The sequence below is a fragment of the Erinaceus europaeus genome, chromosome 13 (genome assembly GCF_950295315.1).
Source record: "Erinaceus europaeus chromosome 13, mEriEur2.1, whole genome shotgun sequence".
In the NCBI taxonomy this organism is placed as follows: domain Eukaryota; kingdom Metazoa; phylum Chordata; class Mammalia; order Eulipotyphla; family Erinaceidae; genus Erinaceus; species Erinaceus europaeus.
This window is the reverse complement of record NC_080174.1, coordinates 68,947,131-68,966,519: the sequence shown is the minus strand read 5'-3', so window position 1 is coordinate 68,966,519 and position 19,389 is coordinate 68,947,131. Positions and strand designations below refer to the sequence as shown.

The following is a 19,389-nucleotide window of genomic DNA, read 5'->3' as shown; positions in this document are numbered from 1 at the left end:
TTGTACCCCTCCTACCTTATGCTTTTGTTCACTAATCCTTTCTTAAATTAAAAATTTAAATAAAAAAAAAAAAAAGAAAAAAGAAAGAAAATGGGGGCTGGGGAGACAGTATACTTATCATGCAAAAGACTTTCCTGCCTGAGGCTCTGAGATCTCAGGTTTAATCCTTAGCACCACCATAAACCAGAGCTGAACAGTGCTCTGGTCTCTGTCTCTCTCTGTCTTTTTCTGTATCTTTCTCTCATTAAAATAAAGTAAATAAAATATTAAAAGAAAGAAAAAAATGATGGGGCTGGGTGGTGTAATATGGCTGAGCGCACATGTTACAATGTGCAAGGACCTGGGTTCAAGCACCTGTCCCCACCTGCAGGGGGAAAGCTTTGCAAATGGTAAAGCAGTGTTGCAGGTGTTTCTTTGTCTCTCTCCCTATCATCCTCTTCCCTCTTGGTTTCTGGTTGTCTCTATCTAATAAATAAAGATAATAATACAAAAAAAAAAAAAGAAATGAAGTCTGGTCCCAGCTACTGGAGCCCCACAACAGAGGGTGGGATGCCTTGTGGTATGGTATAGTTGTCAGTCTCTTGGAAGGGCTACAAGTAGAGTCAGGAATTGGGATCTGAAGGAATCTATCCTCAGACGTAGCTCATGGTGTGTGACTCTATGGGGTTTAGGGACCTTGACCCTTATTTTGAATCCTCTGTGCTGGGGTCAAAGTAGGGGCTAGGGGAGCACTGCTGGGAGAGTACTGAGTAGGACAGGAAAAGGCATGAAGGTTCAGGAAGGAGGAATGAGTGGCAGAGTGGTTTTAAGAATGAAGAGGAATACTTCTTTCATTTTCTGTGTTGCTTCAGTGCAGAAATATAAATATGTATATTGCACATAAAATTAATTTTATAGCTGTGTTTTATTTTTTTATTTTTTTCTTTTTAAATGTCTTTATTGGGAAATGAATGGTTACAGTTAACAGAAAAAAAAGTACAATAGTTTATATATGTGTATCATTTCTCAGTTTTTCAAAAACAATTCAAACTCCAGTAGGTCCTTCTCTGCCTTCCAGGACCAGAGCCCTCACCTCCACCCTAGAGTCATTTACATTTTGAATAGCTGTGTAGTATCCCATTGTGCATATACACCATAAGTTACTCAGCCACTCATCTGTTCTTGGACACCTGGGTTGCTTCCAGTTTTTGGCTATTACAAATTGTGCTGTCATGAACATAGGTATATACAAATATTTGTGGATGGGTTTTTTTGGTCCATTAGGATATATCCTCAGGAGAGGATTTGCAGGGTTACAGGGTAGGTCCACTTCTAGCCTTCTGAGAGTTCTCCAGACTGTTCTCCACAGGGTTGGAAGAGTTGACATTACCAATAGCAGTTTCAGAACTTTGTTAACTGGCTTTCTCTTATGTATGAAATCAGAGGGCTTTGTATTTTAGAGTCATGACCACTGATGAGGAAGAAGGTAGTACCGCAAAAAAGGGGAAGAGTTTCTCTGTAAAGGTGTCTGTAAGTGTGCAGATGGGTGACCTCGAATATAGCTGTGTTTTAATGTGCACTTACAATACACCAGGCTGTCTTACTCTTTTTTTTTTTTTTTTTTTTTTTAACCAGAGCACTGTTTAGGTCTGGCTTATGGTGGTGTGGGGGATTGAACTTGGAGCTTTGGAGCCTCAGGCATGAGAATCTGTTTGCATAACCATTATGCTATCTACCCTCTGCCCACCAGGCTGTCTTCTAAGTATTTATGTATATCATCATCTCTCATCTGGTCCTCACAGCAAGTTTACCAGGTAGGTACTGCCACTATTTAATTAATTAATTAGTTAATTAATTATTATTATTTTTTACCAGAGAACTGCTTAGCTCTGGTTTATGGTGGTGTGGGGGATTGAACTGGAACTTTAGTGTTTCAGGCATGACAGTCTCTTTACATAACCATTATGCTATCTAACCTCACCCTGCCACTGTCTTCTTTTGATGGATGAAGAAATTGAAGTGTGGAGAACTTAAGTAGCTGGCACAAGGTCCCATAAACAGTAAGTGGTACAGTCAGTATGAAAGCCTGGGTAGATACCAGACTCACCTTATCTTATCTTATCTTATCTTTCCTTTCTACTTTTCTTTTCTTTTTAAGAATTTATTTGTCAATGAGAGAGAGAGAGAGAGAAAGACAGAGATGGGCCAGGCGGTGGCGCATTTGGTTAAGTGCACACACTACAATGTTCAAGGACTCAAGTTCAAGCCCCTGGTCCCCACCTGCAGGAGGAAATCTTCATGATTGGTGAAACAGGGCTACAGGGATCTATCTCTTTCCCTCTCTACTTCCCTCTCCCCCTCTCACTTTCTGTCTTTATCCAATAATAAAAATAAATAAATAAATAAATAAAGCCGAGAGAGAGAGAGAGAGAGAGAGAGAGAGAGAGAGAGAGAGGAAGAAGGAGGAGGAGGAGGAGGAGGAGGAGGAGGAGGAGGAGGAGGAGGAGGAGGAGGAGGAGAATCAGAACACCACCACTTTGGCACATGCTAGGGATCAAACTCAAGACCTTGTGCTTTATCCACTGTGCCACTTCCTGGGCTGCCAGGTGCACCTTCTTAGTCACTGTATTTGGCTGCTTAGTTCACAGTGCCCTACATCAGGAAGGTTTTTCCACCTTCTTGGTGGTTCCAGTCAAGCCCTTTAACTTCTTTGAGCCTCATGGGATACTTTATGATGGAGTGCTGAATTGGGGAGAGATGGGGAAAGATCCTAGTCACTTTTCTTCAATACCCGTAACACACAACGTTCCCTCTCTAGCCCATTCCTTAGTTCTAAAAGCTTCCCTGTTTTAGATACATATGCTGAGCACTGGACACTGCTGTTCTCCCACCCTCTCAACTGCCCCCCCCAACAGGGAGTATAGAAAGAATGTATCCCAGCCTGGATGTCAGACAAAATGGGTTTTATCTCATATTCTACCATTAACTAGTTAGTCTTGCTGCCTTGACAGGTCAATAAAACTTGCTGGGCACCAGTTCCCTCATCTGCAAAGTAGGAATAATTAATGTGAGATAGCAAAAATAAATTATAGAATAAGTGTTGGGTTACTATTACATCAGAGTGACTTAGAGTGTGGTCAGTGGTTAAATTTATTTTCTAAAATTTTTTATTTATAAAAAGGAAACATTGACTAAACCATAGGATAAGAGGGGTACAACTCCGCACAGTTCCCACCACCAGAACTCTGTATCCCATCCCCTCCCCTGATAGCTTTCCTATTCTTTATCCCTCTGGGAGTATGGACCTAAGGTCATTGTGGGTTGCAGAAGGTGGAAGGTCTAGCTTCTGTAATTGCTTCCCCACTGAACATGGACATTGACAGTTTGATCCATACTCCCAGCCTGTCTCTCTCTCTCCCTAGTCGGGGAGGGCTCTGGGGAAGCGGAGCTCCAGGATACATTGGTGGGGTTGTCTGTCCAGGGAAGTCTGGTTGGCATCATCTTAGCATCTGGAACCTGGTGGCTGAAAAGAGAGTTAACATATAAAGCCAAACAAGTTATTGACTAACCATGAACCTAAAGGCTGGACTAGTGCAGATGAAGAGTTGGGGGGGTGTCTCCGTTCTGTAGATAGCTAGTAGGCGTATTTTAGTTATATTCTAAAGGGCCTGTGGCTATACTAGTTTTTTTTCTTTTCCCCTGAGCCTGAAATCTGATATGCAGGTGGATCCTAGTTATTGTCTGGGGAGATGAGGTCATGGCTCGAAAAAGGACCAGAAAGCTGACAGGGTGGTAAAATTTTATTGCCTTTTGGAGTTTCCTTCCTTCCCTCCTCTCTCTCTCTCCCTCTCTATTTTGCCTCCAGGGTTATCACTGGGGCTCAGTGCCTGCACTATGAATTCTCTGCTCCTGGTAGCCACCTTTTTCCATTGTTGTTTTTGCAGTTGCTGTTGTTGCTGCTGGATAGGACAGAGAAATTGAGGGAGGAGGACAAGAGAGGGAGAGAGAAAGATAGACACCTACAGACCTGATTCACCATTTGTGAAGCGACCCCCCTGCAGGTAGGGAGCCAGGGGCTGGAACCAGGATCCTTGAGCTTTTACACTATGTGTCCTTAACCCAGTACGCTACTGCCCAGCCCCCTCCTTCCTTTCCCTTCCCTTCCCTTCCCTTCCCTTCCCTTCCCTTCCCTTCCCTTCCCTTCCCTTCCCTTCCCTCCCCTCCCCTCCCCTCCCCTCCCCTCCCCTCCCCTCCCCTCCCCTCCCCTCCCCTCCCCTCCCTTCCCTTCCCTCCCTTCCCTTCCCTTCCCTTCCCTTCCCTTCCCTTCCCTTCCCTTCCCTTCCCTTCTCTTTCCTTCCCTTCCCTTCCCTTCCCTTCCCTTCCCTTCCCTTCCCTTCCCTTCCCTTCCCTTCCCTTCCCTTCCCTTCCCTTCCCTTCCCTCCCCTCCCCTCCCTTCCCTTCCCTTCCCTTCCCTTCCCTTCCCTTCCCTTCCCTTCCCTTCTCTTTCCTTCCCTTCCTTTCCTTTCCTTTCCTTTCCTTTCCTTTCCTTTCCTTTCCTTTCCTTTCCTTTCCTTCCCTTCCCTTCCCTTCCCTTCCCTTCCCTTCCCTTTCCTTTCCTTTTTGGTTTCTTTTCTTTCTTTCTTTTAAATATTTATTTGGGGCAGGGGTAGATACTATAATGGTTATGCAAAGAGACTCTCATGCTTGGGGCTTTGAAGTCCCAGGTTCAATCTCTCTACACTGACCATAAGCCAGAGCTAAGCAGTGGTCTATTTAAAAAATATATATATGTGTGTGTATGTGTGTGTGTATTTGGAGGGGAGGGAGGGAGAGAGGAAGGAGGAGGAGAGAGCGAATCAGAGACGTCAGAGCATCACTCATGTACATGTAATGCCAGGGATTGAACTTGGGACCTCATGCCTGAGAGTTCAGTGCTTTATCTGCTGTGCCACTTACCCTGCTGCTCATTTTGGTTTTTGTACAATGCTCTGCCCAGGCTTCACAGTAAAATTGTTTTCATTCATTCATCACTCACTTACTAGGCATGCTGTGTACATCATTTCACTTAATTCTCAGAATAGCTCTATCCTGTAGGAACTGTCATTGTTACCATATCAGGAAGCTAAGGCTCAGAAAGGGTGAGAACTGACTTAAAGCCACACAGTTGATAAATGATGAAGATAGGATTATATCCAGATCTGTCTGGTCCCATAGCCCTTGTACTTCACTATTCTACTCTCTGTCTCCCTGGCTGGGAGGCAGCTCAGTGGATAGTGTTGGACTCTATCCTCTGTCTCCCCCAGACATGGAGAGCTTTCTCAGGGGTTTTGATGACAATGGGAGAAGGCAGGTGGCCCAGGATGGCTGGAAGGGCTTTCTGGAAGGCCAGGTCTGTCTGTGACCTGTTTGGTCAGTTGCAGCAGCTGCTATGCATAAAAGGAGCACCCCCTCCGCCCCAAGGGTCCAGCCCCTGAGAGAGGCCAAGGACAGTGACAATGTCCTTGCCTAAGTCAGAGAGCAGTGTCAGTGCAAGGCCTCCCCCTGCTCTGACTCTCCTGCTCAGAACGGAATAATCTTTGAAGAAGGATTTCTGAAAAGCTATCAGGAGTGAATCATTGACTTAGGGAGGCGATGAATCAACGGGGAGTTCATAAAACAGCAAATGAATCGGGTGTGAGAACAACGGAGCCACTGCTATTCCCCGGATCCCTCCGGGGACAGAGAGCCGAGAGAAAAGAAATAAAAATAACATGGGGCCTTACGCCTGCTACAGCCCCCTTCTTCCATGTGGAAAGGCAGAAGGGACAGCAGGAGAGCCCCCCTCTCCCCTCCCTGACTGGCAGTAGAGTGGGGTCTAAGGGAGGCTCCCGGGGCACTGTTGGCTCCCTGGGTCCAGGCTGTGGGCACAATTGGCAAACACCTTTCCCCTTTCTTTTCAGGAGCCCTCACAAGAAAGAACACTGATTTTGACGAACACCCAAAATAATGTGAGATCAGGCACCATGCATTATGCATGAGGTCTGATTTAACATGAACATTATTTCTTGTGTACGAGACCATATGCCTCCGTGCTGTCTCGGCAGCCTAATAATACCCAGACCCACCCTGGCCAGACTCAGCTGGAGACACGTCCACTAGATGTGTGTGTGTGTGTGTGTGTGTGTGTGTGTTGTGGGGGTGAGGGGAATGGCACAGTGTGGCAGTACACAGCTTCTCTGAGGGAGCCCATTCTGATGCCCTAAAGGTGGGTGGGAGGTGGATCATGCCCCTGCAAAAACACTGGGGAGTTGAGAGTGGGAGATAACTGGGAAAGTGTGTATGTGTGTGTGTGTGTGACATCAGGAGCCCGTGACTAAGTGATGCTGGATTTTTTGAGTGGTGATGTGGGGACATGTGAATAGCTGAGGTTTTCTTGCTCAAGAGGTGGCAGGAATGGATAAATCTAATTGCTGTGTGTGTTTGTATACATACACGCATATGTACGTGTGGGGGTGTGTGTTTAAAAAATAGGATCACACATACATACAAACACACAGCCCAACTTAAATTATCTGAAGAGAGCAGGAGCGATTGGGGAGGAGCTAGAGACAATGATGGGCAGGGGTGAGTTTGGAAAGCGGCTGGTGGAGTGAGGGCTTGGAGCTCCTTTGAGGAGGGAAGCCTGTCAGATACTGCAGAGGGTGGCTGTGTGTGCAGTACCCAGCATTACAGGTGCCAGGTACCTGGTGACTCTGGAGAGCTCAGCGCCAAAGATGACAAAAGCTGGTGTGGGATCAGCAGTAGTTTGGGTGTGACTATGAATGTATTAGTGTGTGAGAGTGAGCAAGCTGGTGAGAGGGTGTACTAGGGTTTTAGCTGGCAGAGAGAGGATTGATGGGATGGTTGAGAGTAGGAAGGAGACAGAGGAGGTAGCTATGATGGTGAACTGCTATGAGTGACTCTAAGGGTGTTGGTAGCTGGAGATAGGTCACAGGGAAGGGTGTGTTCAAGTGTGCCTGAATGTATAACACAATTTTCTTTGGAGGCAAAAGTTCCTCCTGTTTTATTTGGTCTCCCTCATAAAGCAACTGACCTAAAAACCTGAAGATGACTTTTTTTTTTTTCAGGGGAGGAGGTGCTTAGCTCAGTTAAGACTTGGTCCTGTGACTGCTGCCATGTCCCAGCTTAGGGACCAATAGAGGGCAGTCCTCCCACACAGCAAGCAAAGCCTTGAATGGCTGGCCAAATTTGAACTCCATGGCCCTCAAATATGCCAGAAAGGAACAAGATTACGTTATTCAGATTCAGTTACCAAGCCAGAGGTCCTGGGTGAATCCTTGCTAAGCTTACAGGGTAGTATCTGGGTCAGATAACCAGCAATCCCCTCAAGCCCCCCCTTTCTATATAGGTCTCCTTTCTGGAAAGCTCCAGTCTTGCTGAGGAAAGTCTGGGTCTGGGTATAATGTTGGGATTTAACCTTCTCCTAGGGAAGCCCAGAGCCTTTCCAGAGGAATTTCAATTTCAACATCTTTAAATGGACAGCTGTGGTCAGGGGCCAGCTAGTCTTGGGGATATCCAGTTGAGTGTTGGGGGTAGAGTGATGATTACATAGGACATAAGCCTTGCAGCACAAAAACTATGGCAACTTCCTGAGGCAGGTGGAGAGGGGGAAGAGTACAGATATCCTTGGGGTTCAGAGAAGGGCAACTTTTGCATTTGCCTAGTGACCACAGGTGACCAAAATTACCACCTTTTTTCTTCCTATTTTAACCAGCCTTGCTCCTGAAAATATTCTCCTAGTCCCAAATATCAGCATTAGTACAGTACTGACTTCCACTCCTCCTCCTTCTCCTCCTCCTCACTTACCTGTAGGAGCAGCTGATTTGCAGAGCAGTGGCATAGCCAACACACAGGTTCACATGAACATAGTAAATATTTACATACCAGAATCTATGGCTGGATGATCACAGAGAATATTTCTCTTTCAATGGGAAAGGGAGGGAGGGGGGAATCACAAAATTTCAAATTTGCTAGGGAAGGCTTGGGTGTGCTCAGAGGAGGCTGTTAGGGACACATGCCTCTCCTGAGTGGAGGGAAGCCTGTGGCTCTCAGGAGTGAGCAGGTAGAATCATGGGCACACTGGATGGAGAAACCACATGGTCAAGTTTATAATCAGCTGTGACTTTCCTGCCCAGATTCTAGTTTAGCCAGTGAATAATGCTCCAGGGCAAAACATATCTTTCTATGGTTTCTATTTAGATAGTAAAATGTTCTACGGTTATTCAGGAATTCTGAACCCTTCTGTGACTGGGAGATTGGCCACTGGGTAGCTGTCCCATGCTGGGGTGGTCCCATTAGGCAAAACCCCCACAGAGTTAAAGTTTTTTCCCCATCTCCCCCCCCCCCTTTTATTGTAGTTAGTTGCTCCTGATTTTGGGAGGCCATATTGTCTTGCTGTTTTTGACTTGTTTAAATAATAACAAGTCCACCCTCTTATACAGGATTAAGCAGACAAGGAAATCAATCAATTGGTGTCAGCTGCAGGCAGTGGACAGTGAAAGGCATCTTCTTTCTTCATTTCCAACCTCCAGACCTGCTGAGGCTCAGGGTGGCTCAGGCACAGGGAGCTCTTAGCTTCTTCTGCTTCCATGTCAGGGCCTCTCATCCAGGGCCCAAATCCTGGAGAAAATAGGAGGGAGTGTGGGGGAACATAGGACTATTCAAACTTCTGTACTTAGTGAGGCAGGAAATGAGAGGCATCCTGAAGTTCCAGAAGTGAGAGATGGCTTGCTGGCCTGGCACTATGAAGAGTGGTTGGGTCACCTGTGCCAATTACAAGGCTAATTGCTAGGCTGGACTGAAAGAAGTAGGGAATAAAGGAGTATTGAGAAAGAAGTTGAGCCTTCGTATTATTGTTGTGGCCTATGTACTTACTGTGAAAATTCTGGGAGTAAGGGGCAAAGCCCAGAAATCCACCCTGAGGCTTCAGCTCTGCCAGCGACAGCCAACTCAGGAAGGCCTGGGAACACCCCTTTGGGTGGCCCTGATGCCATCAGTTGGGGTGGAGGCCTCTCACAGGTCTGGGTTTGGGCAGCTTCCCTAACAAGAGGGGGCCACACATCCCCCCTTATTGGGGAAACAGCTTATTCCCAAGTCAGGTGATAGTAACTTCAAGCTTTGTGTCCATGCAGCATCTCCAGAGAAGGGGAAAAACTATTGACACATCTATGGAGGAAACAGGGCAGACTGTTTGAGTGATTTTTAAGAGTTATCATAACGGAAAAAGATCCTGACTGGGGTACAGTATACACACAGAGTCTTGGACTTTGGACCTGGAACCCCCATCTGGCTCTACCATCGTGCCTCTGAGGAAGGGAAATGTAGTCGCTGATAACCGAGAATGTCTAGACTTTCCCCTAGATCCTGATTAGGTGGCCTAGCTGCAGAGTCATCTTAAAGACTCTGACTTCCAGGTACTCAGGGATGCATGGGTACCCAGCCTTGGAGAGAAGATGCCAGGGCTTCCTGGTGGTATCGTTATTTGTTTGCAGAAAAGTATGACAGGGCTTGTTCAAGCAAACAAACAGAGCTCCCTTCTCTTGGGACTGTTCACCCCCTCTAGGCCCACTGCCTAAGCTTCGAACTCCCTGTGAATCCAGGTAGTCTTGGGCATCATTTGTTTTTAGGTGGAGAGCCAGCCAGAGTGAAGTAGTGATGGCTGTCTTGGCTTCCAGTTGCCCCCAGAATCTGGAACAGTACAGTTGGTTGGTTCCCCACACAGGGAGCACAAAGTGAAACCAAAGTCAGGGCTTGGGGTGTCTCATAGGGGACACAAAAGAGGCCAGATAGGTGGTCCAGGATAAAGTAGGCTGATTCCTCGGCTGAAAAGAGCAGTGGAGCTGTGCTTGGGGAATGGTTTACCTGAATCTGGTATAGTGTCTGCAGTGTCCAGGTCTGGTCTCAGGATAGTCTGGTCACAGAAAGGGACTTGAGGCAGTTTCGTCTTCTCTAAACTCACTCATCTGAAACAGGCCCAAGTGTTGCCCAAGTAACAGGCAGTCCTGAGACTGGCCTGCTGGGTCTGGGTGGTCACCTTTCTTGAAGGTAGCTAGGATATTAGGGGAGGTGAGTCAGGGTATCCCATCACTTCACCCACAAACCGACCCAACCCTGGCAGTAAAGAGAACAGGACACGGCCCTGGGGTACAAGTTTATGTGAGTAATAAAATATTTACTATAACATAAATATAAAGGGAACTTCCCAGTCTACATTATTATTATGTTTTTTGCAGTAAAGATACAAAGAGAATGCACCAAAAACATTGTTCCAAAAATAATAAAAAATAAAATAACAAAATTTAAATCCAACTGTAACAAACAGAACAAGAAATGAAGGAAGAGGTGGGGAAGCCCCAAACACATCCAGAAAATAAATAGAGATGGATCAGAAATCTGAAAATCATATTAAAATATCTTTTTCGGGTTAGTTGGTATACAAAATCCTTTGGGAAGGGGGAAGGAGGGCAACTTGGGAAACCAAAAATAAAAACCAAGCACAAAATGTTTCTTCTCCCCGCCCTGTTTACATATGTCACATATTTACAAGGTTCCCATTTCACCCCAAACTTGGGGGGATTTCTTTTCTGGCCACCCCTAGCATCCCGCATCCCTGGGGCTGGACAGAGCAGACAGAAGCTGCGGAGAATCAGGCAGAAGGTTTTGGGGGGAACGGCTTATTTCTACAGCTGGTTAAAAATACCTCCAACTTTTCTAAGTTTCGTTTGTTAGCGGCCAGGCGGGCTGGGCCCCGCGGGGAGTGGAGGCCCTGCAGTGTGGCAGCCGGTCTGTGGTAGGCAGAGGCCCCTGCCCCTCGGGGTGTGTGGAAGCGCAGACACCACTCCGGCGTGGCCAAGGTACCGAGTCAGGGCTCGGATAAAACGAAACGAAAAATGAACACTAGAAAAAAAAATTTTTTTTGTTAGTTTTTTCGCTTTTTTTTTTTTTTTTTTTTGGTTGGGGGTACTAGGGGGTCGGGTAGGGGAAGGCATGGGGAAAAATAAATTAGGCTAGATTAAAGCTTTGGCTATTTCCTGCTTTTATACACAGACGCGGCTCTCGCGGCCTCCCCTCCAGGGCCCGATAAATACAGTATACAGCGATTTAAATTAAGGGCGCAGGCGAAGTTAGAAGGACCCCAGGAGCAGAGAGGCTCCATGAATAAATAAAAACCGGAAAAAAAAAAAAAAAATCCAAGCCCGGAGGAAGGGTCGGGGGGAGGGTGCGCATCCTCGTGGGAAACAAGAGGCGTGGAGCAAGTAGAGTGACAGCCCCCCAACCCCGACCCGCAGGCTCGGGAGTGCGCGCCCCGCGGGGAGAGGGGATTGGTGAGCCCTCCTCTTTGCGTCCTCTCCCGGGGAACCCCTAATCCCGCACCGCGTTACCTGTCGCTGTGGGGAGGCCGCTGCCGGGATCCGGCCCCGAACAGCCGGGGTGAGGGGTGGGGGGGGCAGAGGCGAGGGTCCTCGGGGGCGGGGTGGGGGTGGGGGTGGGGAGCAGGCGGCGGGCGGGCGGAGTGCCCCGGGGTGAGTTGGCGCGTTCCGGATCCTAGCTCCTCTCTATCCGGGTTGGCGACGCAGCCAGTCGGCCGTCTCAGCCGCCGCTCGCCAGAGAGGGTGGTCCAGTGTTTGGTTTTGTTCGAAAGTTTCTGGGCTTTTTTTCTTTTTTTAATTTGTAAAATCCAAAGCAACCGAACAAAAAGAGTTCAGGCCCCGCGGCGCCTCGCCGCGCACCGGCGGGGGTGGGGTGGGTCGGGCCGGCGGGGTCACTGCACCGAGCTGGGCAGCGTGTGGTGGTGGTGGTGGTGCAGCGCGGCCGCCGGGGGCGGCGGGGGCGCCGAGGGCGGAGACGCACCGGCCCCACCGGGCCCCAGCTCGCCGGGCGCGTACACGTCGTCCATGGGCGGGTGGCCGGCGCCGGCCGCGGGGGTCATGCGCTTCTCCTTCTGCCGCCGGTTGCAGAACCAGACGCGCACCACCTCCTTCTCCAGCTGCAGGCTGTCGGCCAGGCCGGTGATCTCGTGCGCTGAGGGCTTGGGGCACTTGAGAAAGTGGCTCTCGAGCGCGCCTTTGACCCCCACCTCGATGGACGTGCGCTTCTTGCGCTTGCGGCCCTGCGCCGCGATCTTGTCCAGGTTGGTGGGGCTCCCGCTGGACGAGTCGGTCTCCTCCAGCCACTTGTTGAGCAGCGGTTTGAGCTTACACATGTTCTTGAAGCTCAGCTGCAGGGCCTCGAAGCGGCAGATGGTGGTCTGCGAGAACACGTTACCGTACAGCGTGCCCAGCGCCAGCCCCACGTCGGCCTGCGTGAAGCCCAGCTTGATGCGCCGCTGCTTGAACTGTTTGGCGAATTGCTCCAGGTCGTCCGAGCTGGGCGCGTCCTCGTCCGAGTGCTCGCCCACCGACGAGCCGCCGCCGCCCGCGCCCGGGTGCAGGTGCGCCGCCGCCGCGTGCAGGCCGCCCGCGTGGGCATGTCCGTGTGCGTGTCCGTGGGCGCTCAGATGCGGCGGAGGCGACGGCTCCAGCTGCGCCTCGTGGCCGTCCTCGTGCAGCGCGTGGTGCAGGCCCGGGCCCGCGCCGCCGCCGCCCGCCGCCAACATCCCGGCCAGGCCTCCGCCGCCGCCCCCCGGGTAGGCCGCCTGAGCGTACAGCCCCAGCGGCTGGGGCTGGTGGCCCCCGCCGGCCCCAGGCGACGGCGACATAGCCGGGCCCAGGTGGTGCGCCGTGCCGCCCTGTGCCCACGCCGCGCCCGCGTGGGCCGCCCCCTGGTGCACCAGGCGCGCGTGAAAGCCGCCGCCGCCGCCGCCGTCGTCGGCTCGACCGGTGCCACCGCCGCCCGCCTTGCCGTGCTCCAGGTGCGGGCCGCCAGCCCAGTCGCCGCCGCCGCCGCCTCCCGCGGGGAGCCACTGGGGGTGCGCTAGGCCCACGGGGTGGCCCGCGCCCGCGCCCAGCCACTCGTGGTGCATCAGCTTCTGCACTTCGCGGTACGCGGCCCCCGCGTGCAGTCGCTCGGCGGCCGCCGCTGCCGCCGCCGCCGCCGCGGCGTCCGGGTGCATGAGCGGCCCAGTGCCCCCGGCCCCGCCGCCGGGGCCCCGCGGCAGGTACTGCGCGGTGGTGGCCATGCCGCCCCGCGCCCTGCGCCGCGCCGCCGCCGCCTCGCTCCGTCTGCGGGCCCCGCCGCCGCGCTCCGCCGGCTTAAAGCCCCGACCCGCTCAGCGCTCCGCAGTCCCACCCCGCCAGCCGCCCATTGGCTGCCCGCGGAGCCGCCTCCCGCCCCCCGGCCCCGGCCCCGCCCCCCGCCCCCGCCCGCCGTCCGGCCCGGCCGCCCGCAGCTCGCCATTGGGCCTCGCTCCCGGGGTCCCGCGCGCCGGCCTCGCTGATTGGCCGCCGGCGCTTCATTCACAGCCCCCCTGTCGGCCTCTTACACACTCACGCCCCGGGGGCGCGGCCGCCACGTGGGGAGTGGCGCGGGGGTGGCACCCGGACCGCACCCCCTCTCGTCTCGGCTGCGTGGGCCCCGCGCTCCCCGCGCGCGGCAGGCTCGGAGCCCGGCGGGTCCCGCACTCACTCCACGCGAGCTGACTCCCGCTTGGCTCTGACCCGGGTGGCCCGAGGTGGCCGCAAGCTTGCGGGCTCCGGGAGGCGCTCGGGCTCCGAGAAGCGACATCGCCCCGCGCTCCTCCCTCCGCAGTGGCGCTGCGGGCGGGCTGGGCTTCCTGCGGGTCTCCCGGGTTGAGAGCGGGAGGCGGCTCGGTTCTGGCTCGGCTGCTCTCCTGGCCCGCCTCGCCTCCCGCGGTATCCAGCGCGCGCGGAGCTCTCTCTTGCACCTGCTCAGTCCGTCTAGTTTTCCTCCCCCCCCCCAAACTAGGCGTCGAAACTCCGCTGACCTCGGTGGCCCCGCGCGCGCTGGGCGCGTGCACAGTGGGACCAGCTCCATCTGCACGCCTGGCGCAGACTCCTCATTTCCCCGGCATCTCCATCCAGGTGAGTACCGCGCGGGCGCCTTGTCACTCGCCACAACGATACTGCTGGCAGATGGGAGCTCCTGCAATCAGACCGCAATCCTGGGCTCTGGAGGGAGAGAGGACCTCGAGGTGGAGACTTAGCTCCAGGAAAGAAACGCCACAGACAGGGGACAGTGGTGCTGGACACACTGTCCCAAGCCACTGTCACCTTCTCTTCTCTGCCTGGACCGCCCATTGGCGGGGTCATGCTCCAGGGACTAGCTGTAGGTGAGCAGTGGCATGGACTTAGGGAAGGGTGACAGGTGCTTCAGAAATCCACCGAGCGAGCCAGGAGCTGTCCAACCTCACATGGAGCCCTGGGCTGGAGTTTAACAGGACTTATCTGGGGGCTGCTGAAAAGGGAATGTGTGAGACCTTGCTGGAAAGGTGAAACATGCAGTTGGGTTTTATCTTTGAATGTCCCCCAGCCGAGGACTCTCTGAAGTGGGCTTGGACCTCAGGAGGAGCTCTTCTGTACCACTTCACCCCACACTGGTCTGGAGCTTCTTTCCCACCTCCTTGGCTTCCAGGAAGTCTTCCAGTTACCCCCTCACCTTTTTTCTCTCCCTGATGTTGCCTCCAATGAATGAACAGATTCAAAGGCTGGGATTCCAGAACATAGAGTGAGCTGGGGCCCCAGTTAGGGCCATAGTAGTAACAAAGTAAAAACTTCACTGTATGAAGAAGGGTGATGGATGGCAGCTTCAGTGAGGTGAGAACCGAGTCCACAGTGACAGAGCCATCCAGGGCACAGACTTTCCCAAGACCTGAACACCCTAACAACAAAAACCTCTTTAGTAGTTCCTGGTGGACAGACTTAGACAGGACAGGGTCCTTATGTGTCACTGGCCACTGTCCTAAGAGGGCTCCTTAGCACCCGGCCTTACTCGAGAGCTGTGACAGAGCCCTTTGTCTAATATGCCTTGGGCTTTTCTGGACTCTTTTCCTAGAAAGTGATCACCCAGGACCTCGTGCTCCACTGATGTCCCTGATTCAGAACTTTCTGGTACAAGAATCAGCCCAGCACCTCCCAGTCCTCTCATTTCTCTGATCTCTTTCACAGATCTAGGAGATAGGACCAAGACTGGGAATGGTATAATGGAAAGGTCTTTCATACCATTCTTCATGATGCCTTTGTGACACAGAAGCTCAGGTTTTCAATCTGGGCCTTCCAAGTGGCTTCAAGGGCAAGGATCACTCTGGTCTAGTTTCTTGGCTTTCGTACCTGAGAACTGGGAATTGCAGCTTTATAGGCAGCACACCATTCTTACTGAGGTCAAGAAAGACCGCAGAGGGTTGTAGGAGGCAAGGGGGTGGAGAACTCAGGAAGGACGTTTGCTCTGATTGTTTCTTTTATTAGTACCCAGTGAACTGGAAAGTTACTCTCCCCTGTAAATCTTACTTTCCTCATCCTTACTCTGGGGCTGTAGTTGTTTCGTCCCTATGATCATGGATGGTCTGTGGTTCTATGAGTCTGTTTGCAGTTCCTATTTGGAGGAGGGAGATGTCTGATCAGTGGACAAGTGTGGTGACATTCTGTCTTTGGAACTGTCACTGAGACTTGAAGAACAATGACTGATGGGAACAGTGCTTTATCAGGTGTTTTGCCATTATTAATCTACCTGCACCTCTCAGCCCTGGGAGAGAGTGCTGAGGTCGTCACTCCCAGTGCGTAGAGGAAGCAATAGAGGCTTGTCTGAAGGCACAGCACCTGATGATGTGCCACTCTTTGCTACTCTCTCTCTCCATTGTCATGGCATGTGGGAGGGTGCGCGAGGTGACAGCAGCAGAAAGAGTTCACCACTCTATCTCTACTAGCTCTTTTGGGCTAGTCCAGGTGAAGCTAAGGCTCCTGAAGCTGGATTTCCAGGTGTGTGCTGAGCTGAGTGGTATCTGCAGCAAAGTCAGGCTCCTAAATCACCAGCTTGCTAGGCAGGGACTCTCAGGGCAATGCCACTATCCCCACAGCAGCCCTGTGACTTTGTGTTTTTTGCTTTGCCTGTGAGCACCCCAATTTCCTCCTATCAAAAAGGGGATCATAATGCCTGCCTCCCAGGTTTGCTCTAAAACCACAAAGATGAAATGTAGCTGTAACTGAGATGCCCTCTTGGTGTCAGGTGCTGCCCTGGGATGAGCAGCATATGGACTAGGAAAGCACAGTCTGGAAGCTTCAGCTACCCTGCAGTGATGTGGACTTGGTCTGCCATCAGAATTTTCTGGTGTTGAGGCATAAGTTTTTCCCTAGAAGTCACGTAGCTTGAGCTCCTGGAGATACTGTGGATGACATGACCAGTGGGAGAGATGCCACTATAGAAAAGCTCCTCTTCCCAGGACCTCCACTCTCAGACCCAAGGAGGATATGGGACACAGAAGATGGATGCCTATCTCTGTCATGTGGACAAATGGTTGAGGCACATGTGAATAGAGGTACGTACACACGAGGTACGTACACACACACACACACACACACCATATAGCACAAGGATAAGCAGTCAAATTCACAGTCGGGAAACATTGACTCATGCCACTAGGCCAGATACTCAGTCACACATAATGATCTATCCACAGGCAGGTGTCTAAATGGAAGACACACCCAGGACCACAGAGGCTCAAGTGGGCATTCCCTCAGTATCACAGATTTATACAAGACCCTCATGCCCTTGGTGTCACAAGCATGGAGTCTCTCAGCTGACATGTGAGTTCATATAAATAGGTACACCTGCTTCTCACACACCTGAGCATGTCAGCACACACACATTAACACAGAGTAGGCACGTACCACCCTCCCCCACCCCCCTGCTATGCAGAGATACAAAGAGGCCCATCCAACACATCACACAGACACATACACCCTCACCCTGTGGGAACTAACAGCTCTGCACAAGGATTAGAAAGCAGGGGGGCGGGGGTGTGTGTTTGGGCCCAGTCCAGAGCTTGGGCCTTATGCTTCAGTAGCAACATTAGCCCTAAGGAAGCAGGAAAGGTTCCCTTTTTTTTTTTTTTTTTCATGTTTTCTCCTTTCTCTCATCCATAGAGGGCAGCTCCCAGCCAGGCTGCCGCCAGTCTCAGAGGCTCCTGGGCCTCCCTTCCCAGTGGGGTCCCCTGCATAGTCTGCCCCCAGGCCGGGAGCTGCCAGGACTTTCCCAGAGTGGCAAGGCCTGCTCCAGGCTCTGGAGTGTGACCGAGCGCCTGCTCATTTGACACAGGTCACTGAGCCTCCAGCAGATGGGGCCTTCACTGTGGGGGGTCTCTGAGCTGGAGGGGCTTTGCAAAGGGGTTGGGGGAGAGGCTCTGCAGGGATGAGGCTCTTCAGGCAGCTACCCAAGCTCCAGTCCTACTCTGCAAACCCCCCAAATCACAGACATAACCCTCTGCAATCACTCTCACCAAAGAGATATAGGCATGACTTCTAGGGCACAGCCACACACTCCACTGGCACCTTCAGTGGCCACATGTGCACTGAAATATTCTAGACACACATCCCAGACTGGCAAGCTCACACAGTGATGCATGGAGCAAGACTTAGGAGGGAGGGAGAAGGGGCAGCCACTCCGAGCTGCTTTACCCCTTTGAGTCCTGAGCTCTTGGGTTGTGTATTGTCATTTCGTATCCAGGAGGCACTGAGAGCAAATGTAGCTCCAAAAGTTGATTTTTAGGGTACCCTCTTAGATACATGGGCTTTAAGTCTTTTTCCAGGATGGGTTAGGCAGGGTTGGGAGGTGGCATTTGGGCTGCACAGCAAGACAGAAATACATAGCCCACTTGCATTCCCTTCTGCCACTTTTCTCTGGTCTTAGATGCTGTGTTGTCATTGTGGCAAGGGTCCTGGGTTCCTTTTGACTCAGATTCAGGCCTGCTGATGACATTGGACCAGTCTAAACCTCCTATTTTCTGTGCACCTCAGCAACCTCACCTGTAACCTGCGCAGGAAGGGCTCTGCTAGATTGCTTGAAAGGCATAGTGAGATCACTGCCTGATGGAAACTTGGAAAGGGAAAATGTGCCTCTCTTTTTCTCACTGGTTGCCTGGGGTCAGATACTGTGCAAGCAGGAACAGAATCCTCCTGCTTCCCCCAACCAACTTTTGGGAAATGCAGTCAGGTGTAAGCATACCCTCTCTGCTTTACCGGCTTGCTCCTTCCCAATCAAAATGTGGTTAGGACTGGAAGGGCCTGGGGAACCCCCTTGGTTGGTCTCAGCTCTGCAGATTCAGAGTGCTCACCATCATCCAGGGAGTGTTCCCAGAGGGGCTGAGAACTAGCTCTCTAGTTCTCACTTCTTCCCCTCTGGATACAGCCTCTCCAGGTATCCCACCTCCTCTACCTTTCCTCTTGGCTCTCAGGAAGGAGCAGAGGGATCGGAGGACGGCATTGCCAGAGGAGAAAAATGCCTTCTCTCCCCACCTTTAAAAAAATTTAATAATGATTAACAGTAGTATAAGACAAGAAGGGTACAATTCCACATAATTCACACCACCAGAGCTCTGTATCCCATCCCATCCATTAGAAACTTCTTTATTCTTTATCTCTCTGGGAGTATGGACCAAAATTCTTTGTGGGATGCAGAAGGTGGAAGGTCTGGCTTCTGTAATTGTTTCTTCACTGGATATGGGTGTTGACAGACCGATCCATACCTCCAGCCTCTTTCTATCTTTCCCTAGTGGGATTGAGCTCATCTCCTGTTTTTAATTTGAAAGGAAAGAGAGATGGAAGGTGAAATGCCTCTCAGAGATGTCTCCCCACTCAGCCTGTACTTGGGAATAGGGTCCTACCAGTGCATCAGTAGAACATTCATGTTAGGGGTGGTCATTTGCTCTTGAAAGTTACTTTCACTTTTAGCAGAATGGCAGCCTCTGAGCTGTGGTGTTAATGCCCACAATCCGGTTATTCAGAACACGCTTTCTGCAAATCGGTAAATCATTAGCAGGGATTAATCACTCTGAAAGGCTGGGGCTGCATTTGAGTTTCTTTTCCTTTTTATTTTTTTCCCCTCAAACACATTTCTTATCTGCACGGCTGCAAACTCACCACCTCAGGGTAGGATGGGAGCAGTGAGTGATACATTTAAGTCCTTATCACCATGGTAAGGAGAGTGAGGTGCCTTCCTGAGCCTGGTGTTAACTTAGTGACCCAGTTGAAGGCTGGTGGGAGGAGGGTGGCAGGGGAGCCCCCTTGTGCTTGTGTCCAAGTCAGTGTTGACAGTAATGTGCTGGGGACTAGGCATGCTGGGATAGGTGGTTACCTAATGTTAGCATACTGGCATAGACTTGCTTGTGTTAGGGTGCTTGTGCTTGGTTTGCATTACTGTGTGTGTATTAGCACTGTGCTAGACAGTGCTTCTGTTTGGGTGTTTTTTGTCTTTTTTTTTTTTTTG

General features: G+C 51.4%; 2 protein-coding genes across 2 annotated transcripts in view; one reads left to right on the top strand and one right to left on the bottom strand.

The window, feature by feature from the left end:
- UTP11 (UTP11 small subunit processome component) overlaps positions 1 to 19,389 on the top strand; it is a 168,469-nt gene that overhangs the window by 34,016 nt on the left and 115,064 nt on the right. The window lies entirely within an intron of this gene.
- Positions 10,154 to 13,192, bottom strand: POU3F1 (POU class 3 homeobox 1). Its single transcript, XM_007527105.3, has one exon. The coding sequence runs from the start codon at positions 13,133 to 13,135 to the stop codon at positions 11,780 to 11,782; it is 1,356 nt and encodes a 451-aa protein (XP_007527167.2). The 5' UTR covers positions 13,136 to 13,192; the 3' UTR covers positions 10,154 to 11,779.

What these genes read in the sequence shown, in the direction of transcription:
- POU3F1 (XM_007527105.3), bottom strand. Translation starts at nt 13,135, where the DNA reads ATGGCCACCACCGCGCAGTACCTGCCGCGGGGCCCCGGCGGCGGGGCC.